Source organism: Laccaria bicolor, genomic scaffold (genome assembly GCF_000143565.1).
Source record: "Laccaria bicolor S238N-H82 LACBIscaffold_9 genomic scaffold, whole genome shotgun sequence".
Taxonomy (NCBI): Eukaryota; Fungi; Basidiomycota; class Agaricomycetes; order Agaricales; family Hydnangiaceae; genus Laccaria; species Laccaria bicolor.
The window spans coordinates 199935-223814 of NW_001889880.1; the positions used below are offsets into that span (position 1 = coordinate 199935).

General features: G+C 49.1%; 7 protein-coding genes across 7 annotated transcripts; 3 read left to right on the forward strand and 4 right to left on the reverse strand.

The window, feature by feature from the left end:
* Nucleotides 1–328: 328 nt before the first annotated feature.
* LACBIDRAFT_318695 (uncharacterized protein) lies at nucleotides 329–3884 on the reverse strand (the record flags this gene model as incomplete). Its single annotated transcript, XM_001879849.1, has 4 exons — nucleotides 329–568; nucleotides 628–3382; nucleotides 3440–3684; nucleotides 3744–3884. 4 exons carry the CDS (start codon nucleotides 3882–3884, stop codon nucleotides 329–331), a joined length of 3381 nt encoding a protein of 1126 aa, XP_001879884.1.
* A 348-nt stretch (nucleotides 3885–4232) lies between these two features.
* LACBIDRAFT_318696 (uncharacterized protein) lies at nucleotides 4233–4673 on the reverse strand (the record flags this gene model as incomplete). The annotated part of the gene is made up of 1 exon (XM_001879850.1): nucleotides 4233–4673. The coding sequence occupies one exon, from the start codon at nucleotides 4671–4673 to the stop codon at nucleotides 4233–4235; it is 441 nt and encodes a 146-aa protein (XP_001879885.1).
* Nucleotides 4674–8697: 4024 nt separating this feature from the next.
* LACBIDRAFT_325968 (uncharacterized protein) lies at nucleotides 8698–9138 on the forward strand (the record flags this gene model as incomplete). Its single annotated transcript, XM_001879599.1, has 1 exon — nucleotides 8698–9138. One exon carries the CDS (start codon nucleotides 8698–8700, stop codon nucleotides 9136–9138), a length of 441 nt encoding a protein of 146 aa, XP_001879634.1.
* Nucleotides 9139–12500: 3362 nt separating this feature from the next.
* On the reverse strand, nucleotides 12501–14617 carry LACBIDRAFT_318699 (uncharacterized protein; the record flags this gene model as incomplete). Its single annotated transcript, XM_001879851.1, has 13 exons — nucleotides 12501–12622; nucleotides 12676–12766; nucleotides 12822–13240; nucleotides 13291–13321; nucleotides 13390–13539; nucleotides 13593–13661; nucleotides 13720–13734; nucleotides 13789–13871; nucleotides 13925–14001; nucleotides 14060–14097; nucleotides 14151–14279; nucleotides 14334–14458; nucleotides 14509–14617. 13 exons carry the CDS (start codon nucleotides 14615–14617, stop codon nucleotides 12501–12503), a joined length of 1458 nt encoding a protein of 485 aa, XP_001879886.1.
* A 2404-nt stretch (nucleotides 14618–17021) lies between these two features.
* LACBIDRAFT_318700 (uncharacterized protein) lies at nucleotides 17022–17306 on the forward strand (the record flags this gene model as incomplete). Its single annotated transcript, XM_001879600.1, has 2 exons — nucleotides 17022–17063; nucleotides 17118–17306. The coding sequence occupies 2 exons, from the start codon at nucleotides 17022–17024 to the stop codon at nucleotides 17304–17306; spliced, it is 231 nt and encodes a 76-aa protein (XP_001879635.1).
* A 461-nt stretch (nucleotides 17307–17767) lies between these two features.
* LACBIDRAFT_318701 (uncharacterized protein) lies at nucleotides 17768–18622 on the reverse strand. The gene is made up of 2 exons (XM_001879852.1): nucleotides 18412–18622; nucleotides 17768–18150 (listed from the first exon to the last, which is right to left on the reverse strand). The coding sequence occupies exons 1-2, from the start codon at nucleotides 18445–18447 to the stop codon at nucleotides 17932–17934; spliced, it is 255 nt and encodes an 84-aa protein (XP_001879887.1). The 5' UTR covers nucleotides 18448–18622; the 3' UTR covers nucleotides 17768–17931.
* Nucleotides 18623–21688: 3066 nt separating this feature from the next.
* Nucleotides 21689–21886, forward strand: LACBIDRAFT_318702 (uncharacterized protein; the record flags this gene model as incomplete). Its single annotated transcript, XM_001879601.1, has 1 exon — nucleotides 21689–21886. One exon carries the CDS (start codon nucleotides 21689–21691, stop codon nucleotides 21884–21886), a length of 198 nt encoding a protein of 65 aa, XP_001879636.1.
* Between the last annotated feature and the right edge of the window lie 1994 nt (nucleotides 21887–23880).

Genomic DNA, 23880 nt, shown 5'->3' on the forward strand with positions numbered 1-23880 from the left:
ATGTGATCGCCACTTCTCTTTCCTCATTCGCCCCAATGCTAAGATAGAATTCCACACGATGAAGAGTAGAAATACGCTCTTGAAATCTGTGCTATGGTGCGTACTATGTCTCTTTGTAACTTTCCTCTTCGTCGGCTATTGCCAATTGGTCGGGCTCCTCAGCCTGAAAGCAGGACAACATTTAAGTACTTCTAACGCTGAGAGTAACCTTCGTACAATCTACCTACTAGCAAAGCGTTCAAGTGTTCTCTAATAATAATATTAACACATCGTCCAGATTCCAGAGACCTCAAGTCTCCTCACGTCAACACCGTGCCCGTACACTCACTCAAACCCGCTCATACATGCAGATATACGCCTTGGCATGCAACACCTCCTCCAACGTCGTCAACCTCACCGTCGTATCACTAATATACGCCCACTGCCTTTCCCGTTCGTGGCCCGGCTTGCTTTGTGCAGATTTCGAAGTCGCACTGTTCTCCATAGTATTAGACTCGGTCCGTCTTGGTGAATCCGCTCCCGGCGATTGAGAAGGGAGCGCAGTGTACGAAACGTAATGGCCTCCAAGCTATAACAAACCACTCCATTAGCCCATGTTGATACCAAGAAAACAAAGAAAAGACAGACCATATTCCCAATGTGCACCACGACAGCATACAACCGATACATACATCTCTCCTCCCCCTTCCCCCTCTTCCCATCAATTCTATCCTTCCTCCTCTTCCCCAACCCATAATCCTCCTTCCTCGGCGCCAAAAAAGGCGCCAAGTCAAGGTACTCAGGGAACGTCACGTAATCGTCCAACTTCTTAAACCCATGTGAAAACGAGATCAAATGCGTCTTTGCGATTTGCTGGAACCGCTTCAGGTGGACGACGAGCACGGGTGGAGGCGTTGCGATGAGGTAGCGTTTGTATGCTGGTCGCATTATCACTGGTTTAGGCGGCCGAGGGAGTTTCTTGGTTGTCGTTGTTGTGGGTGCGGGTTGGGTTGTGGTAGGCGGGGAAGGCGATATATTCGAACTGGTGGACGAAGTCAGCTGTTGGCGTGATCCCATTGCTTCAGGTGGCGTCGAGCCAGGTGAGATGAACGAGTCGCCGGACACGGAACCCTCACTCTCATCTCCACTCCCTGAACTATCATCTTCGTCAGTGGCATTGTTGAACGTGTCCTTGCGCCTATTGTTATGCCTCTGCATTGGTGGGATAGGTAACGACCCTGAGCTGGCAATAGTCTGATTCTGATATATTGAACCGATCCGTGGGCTAGGAGCGACGACGATACCATTGACGTTGCTCAGCGGGCCGTTGCTGGTGGGCAATGTTCCGGTAGAATAGGCAGAGGACGCCGATGAGGAGCGGGTGAGTGCGTCTGGAGGCGATATTAATCCTGTCGTCCCATCGAGCGGCGCAGTCGTCTGAATTAAAGGAATCGGCATCCCACCCGGTCCAAGTGACTCCTCGCTCTTCAACTCGAGATACTCTACGCTCGTAGCAGCCGAAGAACCGACGTCTGTGGTATCAGGCGTCGAAGTCATGGCATCATCTGTCGAAGACGCAACGTCATCCGTCGTGATAGGAAGGGATGATATAGAACGCTGGCTTTCTACCGCACTCGTGTTCAGATGTTTGTAGAACATCATCGTGGGCGTGGACATGGATGTTGGTATGTGTACAGGTGGAGGGGACAGCGGGGGAAGAGCGTGTTTGAAAGTACGTTTCTGCTGCACCGTCGTCGGATCTTCCGGCACCTCCACCTTCTTTTCCTCCACCTGCTGCTGCTGCACCACCTCCTTCTCAACCTGCCCACTCCCACCCCCCTCATCACCCGACTCCTCCTCCTCCTCCCCATCCCTCAACCCATTCCCCTTCACATCCACCCCATTCGCAATTTTCCAACACCTCCGACACCCAACCATATTCTCCCCATCCATCACCTCCACAGCCGTGAACATCCTCAAACAATCCTCGATCCCACTAAACTGGCTCATCCCCAGCCATACACCCTGTGCAGAACCACCTGGTGCGCCTGTCGATATTGATCTTCCTCCTCCTCCTCCGATGGATGCTGATCGGCCACCACCAGCGCCCGTACCAATACTTGGCCCTGCGTGATGGTGGTGGTGGTGATGGTGCAGATGAGGGTGCGGGATAGGTTTGAATAGGGCGTTGAATGGGTTTGGTGGGTTTGCCCCAACGTCCGCGAGAATTTTGCGGAGATACTCTGTCTCTGCTGCGGTTGGTTTAGGTGGTTTGGGCGACTTGCTTCGTTGGACGTTGGGAAAGCGGGGGGCAGTTGTTGTGGGGTTTGTATTGGATGTTGTTGTCGAGGACGAGGGTTTAGCAGAGGGCGGTGAGACCTGAATTTCAGGTGGCGAAGGCTCAGTCTTGGAAGTGGAAGTCAAGGAAGTGAGGGCAGACGTTGATGGCCAGCTGGGGGTGCTCTTCGTCGGGTTAGTAACCGCCTCATCCTCCAATGTCCCCATCCGTTCCATCGATCGACTCTTCCTATCCCGAGGTTTCCCCAGACCAACCGTGAGGCTGATCCTCCTCCCCAACTTCGCCCACCCATCGTCCCCCTTCTTCTCCTTCTCCTTCTTTTCCTCCTTTTTCTCCTCCTTCTTTTCCTCCTTTTTCTCCTCCTTCTTTTCCTTCTCCTTGTCCTTCTTCCCCCGCCCCACATCCACAAACTCAACATGTTTATCCTCCGGACCAGTAGCGTTCACCAGGACGTGCGAGTTATCACTATCAACCTCCTCCTCTTTCGACGTCACAGGAGACGGCGTCTCCGCATCTTCTCCTTTCTCCGTTGGTAAATCCAGACTGCGTCTCCGCGTAGCATCATCGTGCGTCTCTACGCTCAGCACCTCCGTCTGTACGCGGAAAGTTGAAGTTGGGGGGACAGAAGAGGGGCGCTGGACCGTGGAAAGGGGTTTCGCGGTGGAACCACTTGACGAAGGAAATGTCGTAAGGCGCTTTGCAAAGTTCTTTAACCTATCTCGTTTTCGATGGGCGTAATCCTCCGGTTTGATGCTCAAACTGATGTCGTTGAAATCTTCGTAGGTCTGTGAAATATGTTTACATTTCTGGCAGACGAGTATACTCGTCAGTTGACCCCCGAAAATCATGTCGACGAATGAGATGAGTTTGTCTTCTTCGTTTAGTATGGGTGAAGGCGGGGGTGGCGGAGAGAGTGGCGCATTTGAGTCGGCGGGGGTTAGCGTTGTTCGACGTCGTTTTTTGGGAGGCGGTTGACGCTTTTTGATGATGTCTTGTTCTTCCATTCGCATCGCGTCTAGTATTATCCTGAGAAACTCGTGCGCGTCTTGTTGTGCAAAGTCTAGGTATTGATCGTATTTCTGCCCAAGAGTTCCGAGCACCGATCTATCGAACAGAAGCTGATGTCAGATCTTGCGGGTGAGAAACGTGAGGAAGACATACCTTGGGCTGAGAACCTCCCTCTGTCTGCGCGCCTGTGCTTCCCATGACTTGTACATCAGACTCAAAAACATATCTCCGATCGGCATGCTGTTCACCCAGGGCTTATCCCATTCCTCGCTCAGATGATGCCCATTCGTGAGCTGCGGGGATCGTCGTGAGGCTAGAGGGGTCGAAGAGAATCGTTGAACCGATGGTGGGATGGGCGTAAAGTGAACCAGATCGTTCAGGAGGTGTGTAGCAATCAACTAGTATATGAAACTGATAAGCAGGCCATCCGAAAGCAAGATTAAGGCGAGAAACGCACGCCTTGAAGCACAGAGTTCATAAAGCACGTATTCCCATGATTGATCAACCCAGGGGGTAGATATGCGAGCTTTTCTTCTTCTTCGCGTTGTCTTCTCTGTCTGTATAGTTCTTGTGCGGTTAGTGGCTTTGACTTTGCCATTGAGGGTGAGGAAGAGAATGAGAAATGAGTTGTGGAAGAAAGTGGTTGCCGGTTGTGTTGACGCCCGTTTGCGGGGACTGCGTTTATTAGACACGTGTTCTCGCAGCCTGAGCCACCACAGCACACATCCTGCCAAGTATTCTCTGCGGCCGCTGTGCTTCGGGACAACTACCGCAGTAACTTGTCGGGATGATGCCTCTTACCACCCGAGGATTACTCTCCGAGTCAGAACTTCTTGAAGCCGGCGGATTCTTTTTCGATCTCTTTAACCTGACTCGGAACACGTCGCGGCAATAACTCTCCACGCTACATGACTTACCCAGCCTCGATTAAGGGGTATCATCCGACCTAGTAGTGTAACGGTGCGCACATCTGGAGAATATTAGAAGTACATATGCTGACTTCAGCCAGAGAGATCCTGTTCGATTCCGGACTAGGTCGTAAATGTGTCACCAGTGTGTCAATCCTTTTACGGACAAATCCTACACCTAATCTCGACTTTACCCGATCTTCGTCAGCCATAGACAACGGCCTAGCGGTGTAACGGCTCACACATCTGGAGAATATGCAATTTGGGAGTGTAATCCTCAGCCAGAGACACTCTGTTCGATTCAGGACTAGGTCATGTATAATGTGATTTCTTGAGCCACATCTTTTTGGGCGAAGGCTATACCCAACCACGCGGGCCGCCTTCACCCTACCTTCGCCAGCTATGGCTAACGGCCTAGCGGTGTAACGGCTCGCACACCCAGAAAGTCTGGGGTTTGGAAAGTACGGCGGTTTGTACATCGGGTAATTCCGCCGCACAGCGGAGTGTAAATTCTTACGCTCTTTTCCGCACACCCAACGCGATCACGGGTCTGTCGCCAGTGTGCATTGATCGTCGATTCGTCCTCCAGCACCGTCACCACGTCGTCTGTCCCGGCTCACCGCTCATCGCCATGTTGGGGACATACCACCACCCTGAAGAGCGCACACCGCCACGCTCGTAGATCAGAAGATTGCACGATGAATGTCGGAGGTTGGACCAGGGGGTAATGGAGTGGTGGGGCCGACGGGGGAAAAGGCGATGTGCTGGGAGGAGGTGGAGATGTCTGGGTGGAAACCCAGTGCGCAGGGTGTTCTGCGACGCTCTTTTATCCCTCTCGTCGCCATTGCCTGCAGGAACAGAACAATTTAGAGGAGCTGCATTCCTCTCTTCTTCGCATCATCCCCGCTCAATCCCTGCTTGCTCCTTTCCCCTTCCCGCCGCCGCTCTCCTCGCCTCTATTTTTATACTCTCAACAGTTTCCTTAGTACAGGTGGCTACCCAAGCACCCCGCTTAGCCTCTTTCCATGTAGTTCATGTAATTCATCTTGTACCTACTGACTCATGCAAATAATTTGGTTCCCTGCAAATACTTCTAACCAGAAATTTTATTTGCAAAGGCCTTGGAGCTTGGCGCACGCGGTGAGCACCGAGCGCGATGTTGGCGCAACGTGCACAGAACTGAATTGAATCACATGTTTACAATTGCCCTCTAACTCCGCTATAGTGTGCCAGGGTCAGCCGCCGTACACCCCGTACAAATCCCCGTACTTTTTCCCCCCGTACTTTCCAATTCACGGACGGCCTCCGCACACCTGGACAATTTCCGAAATTGTGGACCGTGGTTCAGACAGAGAGCCTGTTCGATTCAGGACTAGGTCATTTTGAGGTCTTTGGTGACTCCATTGTTTTTTCCTCATTCAACGGCTTGCCTCTACCTCACCTGATCTCTACTTTAACCGGCCCTCTCCAGCAACTGATAACAACCTAGTGGTGTAACGGCTCGCACATCTACGCAATCTAAAACGCCCCAACCGGCTTCAGGTAGAGGGTTCCGTTCGACTCGGGCCTAGGTCAATGAAGGTGTCAGGCTTGGACACAATTGCTTTTTAATGCTTGACTTTTTTATCTTGTCTCTACTTTATCCGACGTTTGGCACGTTCATCTCACCTAGCTCGACTGCACCTGAGAAGACGGGGTCGCGTCAACAACTGACTGCGTCCACCAGATCCAGACTCACCCACCTCGTCCGCGCAAATCGGTGAAAATGCGACCAGCGTACAAACGTCACCTCATCGCTACGCCTCCACGTCCACCTGAAGCGGCTCCAGCAAATCACAAAGAAGCATCTTATCTCGTTCTCATGGGTTCAAAAAGTTGGATGCTTACGGGACGTTCCCCAAGTACCTCGATTTGGCGCCCGGGAAGGAGGATTATGAATTGGAGATGTGGAGGAAAGACAGGGTCGATGGAGAGAAAGATGGGGAGGAGGAGAAGGAGGTGTGTGCATCAGTTGTATGCCGAGTTGGTGTGTTCCTTTGCGTCTGAATTTCTTCCTTTTCTTGGGGCTAATGGTGCATTATAGCTTGGATGCCATTACGTTGCGTTCCCTACGCTCCCTTCTCAACCGCCTGGTAGGGCTTCAACGGATTCATAAAGATGGACTGAGACTATGACTGCAGTGAATCGCTGCGACAGTCGATGTGTCTGCCAAGTATTCCCTCTGGCCGCTGTGCTCCAGATTAACTACCGCAGTAACTTGTCGTGATCCTGCCTCTACCACCTGATGATTGCTCTCCCAGTTGGATCTTCTTGCAAACGCGTGTTCCTCATTGATCTCCTTGGTCTGAACATGTCGCTCGAATGCCTTCGATAACTCTCCACGCCATATGCCAACTTATCCAGCCTCGATTAAGGGGTCTTATACAGCCTAGTGGTGTAATGGCACGCACATCTGGAGAACATGAAGAATATCATTGACTCACACAGAGAGATCCTGTTCGATTCGGGACTAGGTCACTGCGCGAGACGCACATGTAAGCAGAACCTTTTTATGGACAAATCCTGCACCTGATCTCGACTTGATCTGACCTTCATCAGCCATGGACAACGGCCTAGCGGTGTAACGGCTCACACATACACATCTGGAGAGTGGGCAATCTGTGGGTGCAATCTTCAGCCAGAGACATCCTGTTCGATTCAGGACTAGGTCATAATAAAATACCACCAATCAAATGCTTTTTTTCGGGTGACTCAAGGCTATACCCAACCATGCCTTGACCCTACCTTCGCCAGCCATAGATAACGGCCTAACGGTGCAACGGCTCGCACACCTGGACAAGTTCCAGAACTGTGGACCGTGGTTCAGACAGAGAGCCTGTTCGATTCAGGACTAGGTCATCGCGTGACGTGAATTGTGTTTTCCTCGTTCAACAGCTTGCCTCTACTTCACCTGGTCTCTACTTTAACCTGCCTTCTTCAGCTACTGATAACGACCTAGTGGTGTAACGGCTCGCACATCTACGCAATCTCAAATGATCCTACCAGCTTCAGATAGAGAGTTCCCGTTCGACTCGGGACTAGGTCATCAACTCGGTTGTCAAGACCATCAATTTTCAATGCCTCGACTTTTTTATTATCTTGTCTCTACTTTATGCCTTTGGCACATTCATCTCGCCTAGCTCGACACCACCCGAGGAGATGGGGTCGCGTCAAATGTTGACTGCGTCGACCAGTTCGAATGTATCGCCGGACTGCCGGACCGCTGGACCAGGAGGGTGATATTTATATCTATGCGCGATGAAGGTGTGCCATCTGAATCTTTTTTGATCTCTGACTCATGATGCACCTGGCGGCAGGACTTCTGACTTGGCGGATGGCTCGGACTTTTATTCCATGAAAGATCTAGATAGCACTGCCTGTAAAGGACCTAGTGGCATAATAGCGTGCGCGAATGGCCTTGAATGATGGCCAGGACTTGAGCTACTGTTCGATTCAGGGCTAGGTCACTAACAATATCAATGCAGATCGTTTTCCAGGCCGAAGCTTTCTCAACCTCGACTTTACGCAATCTTGACTAGGGAATTGGTATCGACCTAGTGGTGTAACAGCTTGCCACACATCTGGAGACTTTGAATACTATGGGGTATGTTAATGACGCCTCGCAGGTCAGCCAGAGCATTCCTGTTCTATTCAGGGCTGGGGTATCGAAAAGGAGGATTGTTGTTTCAAAGCCGAATTTGAGTAACGGACTGAAACTATTGATATTAATATGCCGAAAAATTGTACGCCCAGGTGGTGTAAATGTTAGCACGGCTCTCCGGTTGAAAAGTATTGTCAACAAATTCTAATGTTCTGTTCCTGACAAAGTCATTGACTTTTAACCCTTCATCGATTCATTGCGCATGATCAAAAACATTAATTGCCAGGCCAAAGCTCAGCGCTCAGACAAAGCTTTACTGGCACTTTGTTCAAACTTTGTCAGGTATACTATGGTAGCGACCCCAGGGTGTAATTTCGGCCAGAAGGTATCTAACCCAGGATCATGACCTGGTTCGATATACATCTTTCATGCCGAAGGTTGGCTATTAACTCGCAGGTGGTCATGTTATGTAAATATAGTAAAGAGGATCAAGGGTGGGCCGAAAACCATCGTCAGTCCCTGGTCACAGTGCGACACTGATGCCCTAGTACAAAAGAACAAGGACCAGGACAAGGGGGTATCACCAGCCTGACTGTAACACTTCCCACTCTGCACGGGAGACTACAACAACAAGGTATCCTGGATACATGGGGACTTTATCTGCAACCATTGACGATAGTATACAAGGTATCTAGGCCCGAGGACGACGAACTCGAATTCATCCTGCCTAACTGTATAAAATAACCCGCGCTTCGCTACTGCATAATTACAACCACCCAGTGCGCCAACCTAACGCGCATCAAGTCGAGACCTCACACCCGACCCCCACCCACTGCACTATATAATTCCCAACGAGTTCCACCATGCCCTTCGGATTCCTCATGAACGAGTCCTGGATGCTGAAGAAAGCCCTCGAACTCGGCTACTGCAACTACAAATACAATCCCAAAACCTATACATACCGCGAGCACGGCGACAAAGCTTTCAACGAAATGATCGAGATCATCGACGCGTCAGGCATCATTCCCGGGCTTACGCACACCTGCGTATGGGTCGGGGAGAACATGACGATGGGATTCTGGGTTATTCCAGATGAAATCGTAATGAACCCATACAAGCACGAGAACATTCACAATTTGCAGGCGTTTCGGTGTCTTGCTAATATTCCGTCTTGGGAGGTTTTGAGGTTTTGGCCGTCTTCGGAGACTGATCCACTCCCACTGATGCTGGAGGGTGTGCATAAATTGCCAGCGCCGTATGCTGCTATGGCGTTGGAAAGCTCGCCTTTCTATTCAGAGGATTAACGGCGAGGGACTATGTTCACATACCATTTATGTGCGGTTATATTCCTTATGATTTTTCGTCCACTAATCAAGCATCTTTCTCTTCCTAGCTGTCTAGATCACCACCTTATTTATATGCTTCTAGTGTCTTCTATAATTGCTACTACTCAGAAAATACAAAATTGTCCGAGAGTCCATCACAAAAAAAAAATCAGAGCCGCTACAACGCACACAAAACGGTTCCAGCCGGGAAGAGTGCACTAAAAGAAGCGTTCAGGGAATGGCGGTTGGAAATGAGAACAAGAAAAGGGGACAGAACTTGATATCCGAATTTGTGAGAATTGTCAGACGGCCGGGGACAGTTCGACAGATATAAAGTGTCGTGTTGCAGAAGACACGTTCAAGAAATGGCGGTTGAAAAGAAGAGAGAGAAACAAGAAAGGGGACAGCATTTGATATGCGTATTTATGACAATGGTCAAACGGGCCGGGAATAGTACATCGATATACGATTCGGCAAATATAAAGCGCTGTGTTGGAACCTGAAGAAGTTAACAGTCAGAATAGAACCATATGATGGCAAAAAATAATCTCAAACCCTTCAACGAGTGCATGTTGAGGCAATGGGCGAGGAAGGCCATCCGGGTTGACCTCTTACAAGAATAACGAGCTGTAATTGACTGAAAATGGTTGTGAATAGGGGAGCACGCTTACAGAGTTAAAGCGTCTGCAAGCAGAGTACCCAGGCCACAAGCAGAACAACCAACCACCGCTTCATCTGCTCGACAATGTCGCGATACCACGCCCGATGAGATGACGTCAGAGACCTTCAAGAAGGCCCCCAACGATCATCCAGTGCAATTACGCATCTGCCTGCCCACGCCCCGATGAAGGGGCAACTTTCCACACCCGGATACACCAGTACCCAGGATGCTTCAGGGTGTATGTGACGCGGCGATTGGTTGTTCTGCAACTGGGAGGTTACTCGCCGATGGGGAGCTAACTGAGCAAATGCTCGGAGGTGTTGAATGCGAAATCGAAACAACGTGATGAAGAGGAGGCTGACAGCGGTACAAAATGAGGATTATCGAGTCTAAAAATGACTGTAAGAACGCACTGGCCCGATTTGTTGATCAAAAGACAATGCTTGCCAGTGGTAGAGGAGACCGTCGATATTTCCGCCAAAGGTATCGATGCCACTGAAGATAAATGATGAGACAGCGCGATGTAAGATACGCTAACGACTAACAACCCAGGCAAGAGATGCGGCGGCTTATAGCGCTTAGCCCCATGGGCTCCACGGCGCATTAGGAGATGTGACCGCGGCAGTGGCTGACTCAGAGACGGGAGTGGGTTGCTCGCGGAGGCTGACAGGTGTGAGGATGCGAGCGATGATGGTGCTTGACGTTAGTGTGCTGCTAGGCGATGTTGGTAAAACGGTGAGGATGCGTCTCTCAGTTGGGCGATGGTGGCTTACATGAGTGAAATAAGTCGTCAGTGTACCTGGCGGTGTCGTCCAGATTGCTTAGAGAGTTAGATGGCGTCTTTTGTAGATTCAATTTGTATACAGAAAGAGAAAGGTATGACAGACTGGAAGGGTCGGGATATGTGCATGAGGTTTATTGCGTCAAGAGATAGGGTCAGCCACCAACCAGCTATGGGACAGTTTGCTGAAGCTGACCGCGCCTAGGCTGGCGGCTTTCAGTAGCGTTGAATGTGAAGGGCGTAGGCTTGATGGCGACGACAGTAAGTCGAGTTGAAGGATGTCCTTGTGGACGTCAAAGACAATCTTGTAAGCAGGAAGCAGTAGAATTGATCAAGCCAAATGTTGGTGTGGGCGGTTGTGGACAATGAGTACGTCTGAATACGCCCACGTGATCGCATTATGGATTTCAATTTGAATTTCGCTTCCTTGAGGCTTGGTCGACGTGCAGCGACGTCGTCGAACGTTGGACTCAATCTGATGCTAAAGCGACCCCGCGGTGCCGACTCCTCTCCAGTCGAGCAACGCTCAAAGCGCCGTCATCTCTCTTTCCCCCAGACACCGGCTTCAGCGTCATATTCAACACCCCCATTCAAAGGCACATGCGTGGCAGGAGGTTGCGGACACTGACTCGGAGAGGGGTATCATTTACGTTTGTTATCCCCAACCCTGCTTCTTTCCCTGTCTCTGACATTGGTGTGCTGTGTCTAGCATCACTCTTGGACCACGCAAGTCCACAAATATTCTCCAAAAAAAAAGATTTTAGAGTTTCATACATGCCACTCGTTTTTACCACTCGAGGAAGAGTCCACCTTTCGCCAACCCCTCTCAATGCAGCAGGCTAGAACGAAGCCCCAGAAAGGTCCGGTCAAATCCATCTCCCGACACGTCTCATCCTCAAAATCGTCGAGAGACCACGAATAACCACACTTCGTCATGTCAAATGACGATACGAGATATCCAGCGAGAATGAAGAGAAGATAACAGAAGACAATGATGCTGCGCTTAACCCTGACAACTGGAAGACGCCTTCGAACAATAATTGACGTGGTTCATGGGCTCTCGATAAAGAGAACTCATGCACGAGCATGACATCCATTCCCGGACTAACCCTCTCTTCCTCCCCAAGCACCCCATCCTCCTTGAACCCCATCCGCTCTTCGTCCCGCTTTCGCGGCCCTCTTCCGCCTTCGACCTATACTCCCCTCCTCCTTGCCGCTATCCGACCACTACCCCAACACGATGTACAGATCCCCCTGCACCGCCTAAAGCCAAGGTGACCAGGATGCGGATTGAGCGCATGCAGAAAAGGAGGAAGAAGCCGAAGAAAAGGATGTTTTACAAAAGTTTGAACGCGGATGGATAGTCAGCGTTCTATATCATCCCTTCCTCATGCGATGGATGACGTGGCGTCTTCAACAGATGATGCCATACTTCGACGAACGATACCACAGACATCATTTCCTCGGCTGCTACGAGTGTAGAGTATGAGCGATGAGCTTGGACCAGATGGGATGCCTACTTCTTCAATTCAGACAACTGCGCTGATCGATAGGACGACTCAATTAATATCACTCCAGACACACTCAGCTGTAATATCACTCCAGACACACTCAGCTGCTCTTCATCGGCGTCCTCTGCCCATTCTACCGGGACATTGGCGACCAGCTACGGCTCAATGAGCAACTGAAGATGAGAGTTCTGGGAGTGGAGACGAGAATGAGGGTTCTGTGCCGGGCGACTTGTTATATGATAGTAAACAACAGAAGAATGTCATGTCATTGGGTATGTTTAATGAGGGTAGAGGATAGAGGATAAAGTTGATCTAAGTTATGAGTTCTGGCATGCGAATTCAAAATAAAGCGGAATAAAGCTTGGAGCTTGAAGTGCAGAAGCGAACTTCAGAAATGTTCGGGAGCTCTGCAGGTCTTGAGATGCCTTCGCAAAATGCCCTGAGTAGAAAAATCTCGGCGGCAGCGCATGCAAGGGTGGTCCTTTATGCCAAGATGAATTTTGACATGGTCTGGAATAGAACTGGTGAGCAGATGGGCAACGAAGTGAGTGAGAAGGAATTACCCTTTAGGTTGTGATTAGTAGTAAACGTTTGGTAGCACATAACGCAATTGAACCTCGCTTCTTTCGTTCTCCTCCTTGCTTGTATGCCTGCCTGCGGTGAAAATTCTATCATAGGTCCCTCATCAAACGTCGTCGCCGATGCTTACTGGATTGCTAGGATATTGAACAAGCTGGCCACAAATTGTGCAAATCTCGCTTTGATTGGGGTGTTGGTAAGCAACAACAACGCTTCTTGACGCGTCTGCTGTGAGTGTTATCTCCTCGCGAAGATACTCGGGACAACGATGGGAAACCCATCTGTGAGGCGACGCCGTGATACGACGTAGGGGAGAGTCTGCTGAGGATGCCCAAACACAGTCCAGGTAGTCCTCGAAACGACGCACTATAGACTCGAGGCTTCGATTGTTTGCATTCTTGTCAAGTTTCCACCGCACCTCGCGCCGAGAAGTTTTATGAGACGCGTGCGCTTCCGTCGAGCCTGAAACGTCCCCGGCGACATTTGAATGGCGCCTAGAGTAATTTTCGAATAAGTCGTCGGTGTCGAGTTCCCTTTCTGGACAATCATCTGTTATTGAATTTCAGCGACTGTAGAAAATTTGGAAATAAATGTGGTACCATAGAGGATGGAATTGACCTCCGAAAACAGCTGGAATGAAAAAAGATGGTTTGTCTCAGCGATGGATAGGTCTGTCTACATTAGGAGAGAGTACGGACTTTCTGACAGAGCTCGCTCAATATTTCAATCCCATCGCGGCGGTCTTCTGGACGGTAAGATGGATCCGGATGTGCTCCATGAGCAGTGGTGTCCGGTATGTGAATTGAAAGAACTGGCTCATCGCTGCCGCCAGCAAATATGTCGAAGTCCTGAACCTCGAAAGTAAGAGTCTCAGTGCGAAAGGCCAACCTTATAAACTCACCTCCCATTTCAGGTTGCTGACTACGCCTATCGATAGAGGGTTTTGAGATTCTATGTAACTCAGTCCCGCCTGGTATACAGGAAAACGTATTTTAGACAAGCCATGGTCGAAACAGAACTATACATACCGCGAGACCTTTGACCTGGTGTCATTTGCGTGTATAAGCAGCATCACTATCGCCGACAAGGTAACTGACCGTTTTCATCGATAGCTGAACACTCTTATTTAGATCGTTACGCAATGCTTTAGCTAACAATGAATTCATTTTTCTGCCAGATACTGATATCTCCATGAGTATACATAGGGTGTTGAAGAGAATACTGGAGACTCACTTCCACAAAAAACGATAAATGGACTTCCTGATATGTTTTTGCCAGAAACCCCGACAATTTTTGGAACATTGGAATGGCTGGGTTTTGTGTGAGTCATTAGAAAATTTGAAAAATCATTCAAGTGATGATAGTCACAAAAAGTTTTGAGCCGAAGTAAGATTGAGCTCCCAACTCTGCAAGAGTTACGATTAATGAATCCCCTGGGTGGAATGATAATTTTATTTACCTGCTTAGCGCGAGGGCCATCGAAAACCTTGACCGCAACAACGCGCCCTCCGTAGAACGCCGAGTGTATGCGATAATTGGAACCACTTGTTAGTTGTCTATGCAAGTCTATGTCCTTTGAGGGTATAATCTATGAAACGGAAAAGGAATTTGTGAAGGGAATGATTCATGAAAAGAAACGAACCATCAGGCCGTCCGAAGTTTCCTCGCAAACTTCTCTAAATCTCTTTCTGGGTCCATCTGCTTCCGCATCGCCGTTGTCGAGATCGCGCTCTTTCCCTTTTCCCAGTAATTGTTTTGCGATGCGCTCTGGACACTTCGTTCAATGAGATCATTGAACATTGAAATTCCGAACCAACCTGTAGATTCCGCGGGCATCGCGAAATGGATGTTGAAATAGTCCCCACCAATTTCGGACATATGACTGTCTTTGACGGTAAAACCTGAGGCATGGGCGAAGAAGGGCATGCGGTTTATCGCTGTAGGTGCAAGATGTGATGGGCTGGTAAGGAAGATACAACTGCTAATTCATGTCTAGAGGCTGTGTTGAGGCTGTGCTCGAAGTCGCCGTCATGCCAAAGGTTTGACCGTGCATGCGTTTTCAACGTCGCTCAGGCCAAGCTCAAGCAGCCATTGTACTGCCCAACTACTTACCATATCATTTCAAGTCTTTTTCCGTCTCACTTACCATATTTCAAGTCTTTTGCTGTCTCCCCAATGTGGCGACGTTTTTCAAACGGATATTCTATCACTGCTCCTCGTCTCTCCCGGAAAAAACAAGCATCGCCATTGTCTGGCCCTTTTCCGGGGCATGGTTGATCAGGCTGTTAAAGAATTTGTAGAATTCTATTCGCTGGTCGTCGCTCAAGGCTCTTACTCGAAATTGAGAATCTCAAATGTTTGAAGGTGCAAGGTTGAGGCTTGCCAAAATCAACAATGAAGAACAACTGTAACACTCACGGACGAAGGAAGGTGTGGAAACTGAGAGAGGAATCATACACGTTCGTTATCTCTGACGCTTCTTTCCTTGTCTGACATTGGTGTCTAGCCTTACTCCTGGACTACGCAAGTCCACATAGCCATCAATACGACCACTATTCCTCGGAGGGAAGGAGTCTCAAACATGCCATTCGTTTTCACCGCTCGAGGAAGAGTTCACCTTTCGTCAATCCCCTCTCCCTCCACCTAACTTTCCTCCACTGCTAAAGTCAAAACAAGCAAAACAACGAAGGCGAAGAAAGCTTCGATCAAATCTGTCTCCCGACGCGTCATCATCCTTGAAATTGTCGAAAGAGTCACGAAGAACACTCGCCGATACAGAAGCAGATGGGGATTCATTCAGACTCAGAGTTTGAGTTTATTAGCCACCCATTCGATGCGAACTACCCCTTCTTCACGTCAAATTACGATGACGAAGTGACTAGCGAGAGCGAGGAAGATGACAGTGATGGCGAAGAAGACGTTGATGCTGCGCTTAACGCTGACAAGTGGATCTCGAGTTGCAGAGCGATGAGTCACTTGGACCGAATGGGATGCTTGTTATTTTAAACGACTGCGCTGCTCGATGGGACGACGGCATCAATATCACCTCCAGACCCATTCACCCGTTCCTCATCGGCATGCTGAGCCTAGCCTACATCAGCAATTGGTAGTTTTGGTTTCCAGAGGTTTTATAACCCAGAAAACCTCTGAAAAACACAAAAAAAACTGGAAACCATGGTATCTGGAAACCCAAGTCCTTTTCCTTGGAAATCGCGCTCAATAATGATGTACGGAAACCTAGAAAATTTGTAAAAACCATTGAAACCTCAAAACATGTTTTCGACGGCTACATTTACTTAGTTTGGGATACAATATTATTACATATGACCAGCAAACGCTGGTGGGGGGAATTGAAAACATTTGGTGGACTTTATATAAGTAATGACTTCAGGGTCAGCGAGAATCAAGCGAGAATATTCGGGACAATCGGAACAACTCGGAACCATTGATAGAATGTTCTGGAGGAGTCTGGAGGCTTCTAGCGAGCTAACCCTGAGGCCACGACTAAGTATAAAGGTCACCGCCGTGCACACTTAATGCCCCACTTAAGGTTGCCATAATTAGTACTTAGTATGTAGATAAAATATTTTAGCTGTATGTATTGGCCTATGCCGGTTTCGAGGTTTTGAGGTTTCCGGGTTTTCTGAAAGCCAGAAAACCCAGAAAACCATGAAAAACCTGAAAACTTTTTTGACAAATTACTGATGTACTGGGATGTTGACCACCAGCAACAGCCCACGGAGCAACTAGCCCACGTTCAAAGGTGTAGTCGTTGCTCCTAGCCCACGGATCGCCTCAATATACTGGGAATCAGGTTACTGTCAGCTCGGGGCCGTTACTTATTCCACCGGTGCTGAGGCATCACAATAAGCGCAAGGATGTGTTCAACGCGACTGACGAAGACGAGAGATCTGGGAGTGTAGATGAGAATCGTTGATCTAGCCTAGTTCGACGCCGCCTCAGGAGATGGGGTCGCATCAACAGCTGACTGCATCGACCACTTCGCCTTCCAAGCCCGCCACGATTCAACAACCCGCACCTCCAACAACGAAGAAACTCCCTTGTGTGCCTAAACCGGTGATCATGCGACCAGCGTACAATCGTTGCCTCATCGCTACGCCTTCGCCCGTGCCCGGGCCGTCGTCCACTTGGAGCAGTTCCAGCAAATCCCAAAGACGCATGGATTCAAGAAGTTGGATGATTATGTGACGTTCCCCGAGTACCTCGCTTTGACGCCTTGTTGGCGCCCGGGAAGAGGGATTATGGCTTGAGGGAGAGGAGGATGGATGGGGTTGATGGGGAGAAAGCGGGGAAGGGGTAGGAGAGGTGTATGTGTCGGTCGTATGCTGTTGTGGTGTACATTGGGAACATGGTGTGTCTCTTTCCGTCTTTTCTTCCTTTTCTTGGGGCTAATGATGTATTATAGCTTGAAAGCCATTATGTTGCGTATACTGCGCTCCCTTCTCAGTCGCCCGGAGCGGATTCACAAAGACATACAGAGTCTACCACTATGGAGAATGGTGCGACTTTCAAACCGGCACAAAGCAAGCCGGACCACAAATGGGAAAGGCAGTGGGCGAATATTAGCGATATGACCGTGCGGCTGGGACATTAAAGAAGGTGTTGCATGCCAAGGCGTATATACGCATGTATGAGCGGGTTTGAGTGGGTGTCAGGGTGTCGATGTGTACTTGAGCTTGAGGTCTCTGGACGATGGCTATGCGATGTTGATGCGATGTTTAGAGAACACCTGAACGTTAACTTTGCTAGGTAGTCATCGCTTGCGAGTTGCAACTATGTACCTATTCCAGTAGGGCGTGTAGATCCGCTATCTGGGAAAGAGTGGTAAGAGAAATGTTACAGAGAAAAGCTACATCAGTATTTCTACACTCCGCTTGTCACGACTTGTTTGGGCTTTTTTCGACTCGTACGAGCCCAAACGAGTCGAAACGAGCCACAAGTCACAAGTTGACAAGTAGATCCAAAAATCTCGCAAGTTGAGTTGCGAGATTGCTTGACGAGCTCTAACAAGCTGACAAGCCCAGAAAAGTGGTCATCTTATTTTTGGTATTTCGTAGCAAAAAATTAGGTATAACTGATCATTGTATGGTACTAGCACAATACAGTGAGAATACGACAGTACACTATTAAAGAATCCTTTGCCATCCACACCAGCGACGCCAGGAGGGACGCATCCCTCCCCCATTGGGTCCCTTCCACAAGCTCTGTATACCCCCTTCTCAAAGTTCCTTCCTGCCCCTGCAAGTGCATACTGGTACATATGGCGTCGAAACGGCGTGCACGGCGGAGTGACGTGGCGATGGTTGGTGTGTGGTGTGGGCAACGGCGACTGGCTGGGGACTTGTCAATCGAAGGGGGGGGATATCGGGGGTTGCTGACCTTTTGGCAGCACTCGCTCCTCCACGATCATTTGTCGTCGTCGTCGTTGCTGCTGTGGACTTCGTGGCACGTCAGGAAGGTTCGGCTTGGAAAGTTCTTGGGCACATAGCAGCGGGCTAAAAAGAACGAAATGGTGAATGCGATGGCTTCTGTATGACTTTGTTATCTAATTTAACAAAACCAGGCTCCAGCCTAAAAAGAGTGAATTGGAGAGATGGGTGGACGAGAAATCTAGGAGAGACCGAAGAGCCAAAGATGTAACGTACCGTTGACAAGCCACGTCGTCACCGCGACGTGGCATTGAGTCGGCTGGTGCTTGCCTGGTTGCTGTCGCTGCTGGCGTGGCGTGGCGGCATTGGGCTGACTGGTGCTCGTGGTTGAGGCTGGTGACGTGGCGTCACCACGTCGTTTTGTCGGGGCTGGTGTCGTCGGTGTGAGCTATCGTGGTTGTGGGAGGTCAAACGATGGTTCCGGGAGGTAATGGTTGGTGGTGGCGGTGGTGACGCAGCAGAGGTGGGTGGTCACTGTGGATGATGGTGTGGTTAAGATGAGAGGGAAATTACAGAACGGACGTGGTTACCAACTGTTACATAAGCAAGTTCGCGAACCACTTTTTTCGCTAAGTCCCCTCATGGTCAGGCACCTCGTCAGCTTGTGAGCTTGTGTCGACTTGTTGACTTGGCGACAAGCTGTCAGTCACAAAAAGTCGTGAAAAGCTGACAAGTAAAGTGTAGGTTTGCTGATGTAGTAGTGCCTACCGAAGCACAGCAATCAAACATTTTATACTCTTCATCGTGTGGAATTTTATTCTGGCATTGGGGCTGGTGCGAGTCTTAGAAAATCTTGTGGTGAAGAACGCGTTCAACGAGGAAAGAGGAGGATCACAGTAGGATCACGTCTGCCACATGTGACGCATGTGACGTGCCAAGTTGATGCCTGCCATGTGGCATATCTCGCCGTTTCAAGTTTTCCAGAGTCCTGTCAGCTATTGTTCTCTCTTCGGCCGCTCTTGCCTGCGGCAAGGACGGACGACAACTGCTGCAGCTACTGCGTGGTGGGCTTCAACCTGATTTTCAATCTGGCACCTTACTCTCCAAATCATAGCTGGGGGCGACTCGGTACTTACTCTCCTCGCAAGATCCTCTTCACCGACCTTCGGACTCAAAGGGCTAAAATACTGCCCCTACTCGTACAATTTACACAACCTCTACTCGGCATATCCTATGACCTAGTGGCGTAATGGTGCGAACATCTGGAGGATTTCTAGCGATACCGGGCATTACATCCAGAGGGTTCCTGTTCGATTCAGGATTAGGTCTCTGGAAGACTTGGTATTTTGGAGTTGATACGCTTGAAAGCTTCCAAGTTCTTTGCTTTAACGTTGACCAACCTACACTGAGGATTTGGATGCGAATTGTGCGGCATACCCGTTAGAGGATTCCAAGCGTTAGCCAGAGGTTTACAACTGGGTCATGCTGGGTCATGCTGAAGTCATTTAAGACCACTAATTTTGGGCCAAAGCCATCGCTCGACCGTCAAAGCCACCCTTCGTAAGCTCTTGGTACCGACCTAGTGGTGTAACGGCTCGCACATCTGGCCAAACTTTCAAAACTGTCAAATTCACCGGTGGCGTCCAATCAGGGGGTTCCTGTTCGACTCAGGACTGGGTCATTACGCACGATCCTTCCTTTTTTTAGTCCGAAGCTTTACATCAACCTTACCCAACCAAGTTCAGCAGGGTCTTGTTAACAACGGGGGATAATATTGGCTAGGAAGCTCTTTCAATTGGAAGGTTCCTGTGCATGATTCTCCCTTGATAACTTGAATCTTCGCCTATCGGTTTGATATACAGTCATCCACCGGCTAATGAGACACCGAAATTGAAAAATTAGCTTCAACAAATTTAAGCACAACCTTTCACTCCAAAAACTACATGAAACTCTGAGATAAATACCCTTTTATAACTGTGCCAAGTTTCAGAATGTTTGAACAACTTTTCATGAAGAAAAACCAATATTATGAGTGTCTCAATGAGTGGTGTGACTGTATTTCGGCTACTTCCGAAAAACAGTCCATTTTGAAAACTCCACAACACCGTCAATATTGCCTTGACTGCATCCAAACTTTGTAGAGTGGTAGATATGAGCTTTTACTACATGTTACAATTTATTTTGTAAATATTGGTGTCGTATTGAGTGAGATATTAGGTAGGCAAAAGTGTCTCAAATGATGGTGGCATCTCATTGGCTGGTGGATGACTGTACCATAACGGCTTGCACATTTGGAGAATTTTACAGAACTGGGCCATCTTGTAAAACGATAGCTTTTTGCAAGCTCAAGCCGAATCACCTCGGCTCACGACTCTCCACATCTGGTATATTAATGTTGCATGTCTCGTCACTGTGCATGGTCTCGATCAGTGCAGCGTTATTGATGTTCAGGTCAGAGCTTTACCCCGACTTCACAAAACCTTTGGTAGGAGCAACATCGACCTGGCGGTGTAATGACTACAAGCACATCTGGAGACTATTGCTTATGCTGACGTCGTAGAGCTCTGTCAGATGGTTCCTGTTCGATTCAGGATCAGGTCATTTCATTTCAAACCTTTTGATCAGGCTCAGCTCGAAAGTCCCGATATCAATAGCCTTCTAACTTGTCACTCTATGCCCTGTTGGTTCAAAGGCTAAAGCTTCGGGGTTGAGTCCTTGAACTAAACTTTCCTGTCGAATCAGGAACAGGGCAATGTTAAAAACGCTACAGATTTTATGCTCTTTTTGACGTGTTAGAAGGTTTTATGCACACATCCAAAATTTTCCAGTGAGTTCCACCACCCACCTAACGTTTCAAAATGCACTTCGGATTCCTCATTAGCGAATGCTGAATGCTGAAGAAAGAAAGCAATTCAACTCGGCTAAATCACCACCATTCCAGATCAAATCAGGTAGAACCTGAGAAGCCACCTAAGGCATGACACTGATTAGTGACAGGACCCCTTCTAAGGTCCATTCTTTGGCAATGAGTAATTGGCCTCCCAAGGCCTAGTGCCCACGCACTCCTTGGCGTCCTCGCTACTATAAATAGATGACATCCATCTCAGATCCTTTGGCACTGCGAGGGCTCCCTTTTGCCCGTCACTGAAAAGCGTCAGCGCGCTGGCTGCCACTCCTATTACTAACAACCGAGATATTTCTCTAAGTTCTTAGCGCCCACTTGGCGCACATGCTAACAACCGACATAAGTCCAACTTAGCGCCCACTTGGCGCCCTGTGCTATATTCCCACACCGATGGTTTCCGCTACATCATCATCCTACCATCCCAACGCCTTGGGCTCCATGAGGAATCTCTGACAATCATCGAAGCTGATGAAAAGGCCAAGTTAGGGACGGAAGGAAGAGCGGAGGGAGGGGGGCAAAAAGGAGGGGGGGACGAAGAACGAATGCGGACGAGACAGTGAGACTCAGACTGTGCGCAGGCCCGTCGAAGAGGTTTCAAAGGGCTGCGAGGGTGAATAATTCGGTCAAAGCCCTGGAAACGTTGAAGGAGTGCGTTTTTTTTCGTGTTTCTTTCCTAGGTGCTTACCACTACATACCAGCTGTATGTACATCACACCCCTGCGCACCGCGAACCCCCTAATCATTCCCCCACCACGTCTCGACCAATTCATCAAAAACACATTTGGGAATTATGAGCAAGTTCTCGGCTACCACTCCAGCATCCTCTCTCGGCTCTCTGAAGCCCGGAAGAAGGAACAGCCCCTCCTCAATATCTCCTCCATCTCCGCTCCTTATCTCTAACTCTTCGGGGAGTTTAGGGAAGCATGCATGGGGTACATCCCCACTTACACCCATGCGAAATATGCGAAATGGAAGATCGAGCATGAATGTCGGATGTGACCCCCAGGTTTAGGGCGTTCATCGAGGTTGGTTCCCTAATCGCCTCTCTTCATTGAACTCACCAGATGATGCAGTATGACTGAACGAGACTTCTTGAGGCTTTGTATGTTTCTTGAGCTGGCCAACTGAGCAGCTTATCAAGGTGGGGAATGCGTTTAGACGGTTGGAGCAGGAAACACATGGATTGGAGAGAGAGACAAAGGCGGTGCGAGATTCTGATTCAGATGACTGTCCAGGTCTGTGGCAGACCTTCAGAAGGTCGTTGAGATTATACGGTCCGCTGGCGAGGCAGTTGAGCCTCTCGTTCAGGCTGCACAGAAGAAGGTGGAGTTGGAGAGGTACGTGGGGTTGGTGTTCAGTAGGGAGGGGAGCATCGTGAGTTTGTTCTTGGTGTTCAACGTAAACGGACTGACATTATGTGCTTGGTTGGATAGGATCTTGACGCCCTATGTACCAGGAGAAGCCTTTTCGTGCGCTTACGGAGTGGAGTAGGTGGCATGATGTATCATGTGGTTCTCTCCATTACCGTATGCCTTACTGTCAGTATTGGTTGACTCGGCTGATGATCTTTTAGTGGTGATGCCAAGACCGAAAGTCAAAGACTGGGTGACAAGGTACCATGTTCAATACCGAGTCCGTTTGTCTCCTCTTCTTTTGTGTTGGGTCGTGTGGGTCTGGGAATGTAGCCGATCCCACTGGACGCGCTCTCCGCCATAAATTTCAATCATGCCCCCTTGGTCTTGACGTTAGCGTTGCACCAGGCATGGATGCACAGACGTTGAGACAGGTTTTGAAAGTCCATGTTTTGTAATGTAGATTTGATGTAGATACCAATCTACGGCACTCGTTTCTCCACCTAAACACTTGAAGATTTAGTAAATTAGTCAGAAGAATCAAATTATTCGTTGCATAAATTGAGATCGGTACTTTGCAGGGTAGTCAGACGATAACTTGTCAATGGTATCCTTAGTTTATAAACGAAATCGTCTTCACCCCTTGGGTACAGTCAGACTTTTATTTTTTTCCTCCATTTTAAAGAACTACCTATCTCAAAATGTTTCAGAAAGGTCACTGTACATTTTTGTTGAAAGATGGAATATTCTACCCAGAATTGAGTGCGCTACACAATTTATATGTTTTTTATTCCCCCAAGCGGACCAGCCCGGACACTCCCTCATGCGATTTTATGGACATGTGACCCAATGTTGAACAAGTCAACGTTCAACGTTGTCCCTCTTCATGCTCAACGAAGCTCACATACTGCAGGTACCACTCCACCCCTTGCCAACCTCACGATAGCACGGTTGTGCTTTGCCTAGCCGCCGGGCCCCTTGGCAATATTGCAAGGTCCAGGGGTCACCAAGTCCATGCTGCATCAGCCACCCCAAGCTTCGTCTCATATCATACAGAGCCATCCACCCCCGCAATGTTCTACCCAGTGCCTTCAAATTCTGCCTGATGCCTCATTAGCCCTTCCACGCATCTGACAACGTCATCCCATGCCTCATTCTTCAGAGGATGACAATGCTGAGAACCTACGGGGGCGCTGATACGTTTGTGTGGGGGTACGACGCTGCGAGGGACTTTGTTGAGCTTACAAAGGTACTGTTGCGATATTCATTTGTTTTTATTTTTACTTATCTCTTCGTAGCATTCATCACAATCCTCGCCCTGACAAATGTACAAGTTAACAGCCTCAAGCATCCGAGATTGTGTCACCCACATCACCAGCCCGTCTTACGCAAGGATGCAGCAAGTGTACCCACCCTTCCCCGACCCCAGCTCTGGCGCCAACGCCGCGCGCTGTCCATGTTGAGAAACGAAGGGTATCGTGAAGAGGCTAGCAACTGGTGGCGTGCAAGCCAGCGCAACCAGCACTGGGAATTGGACTGAGT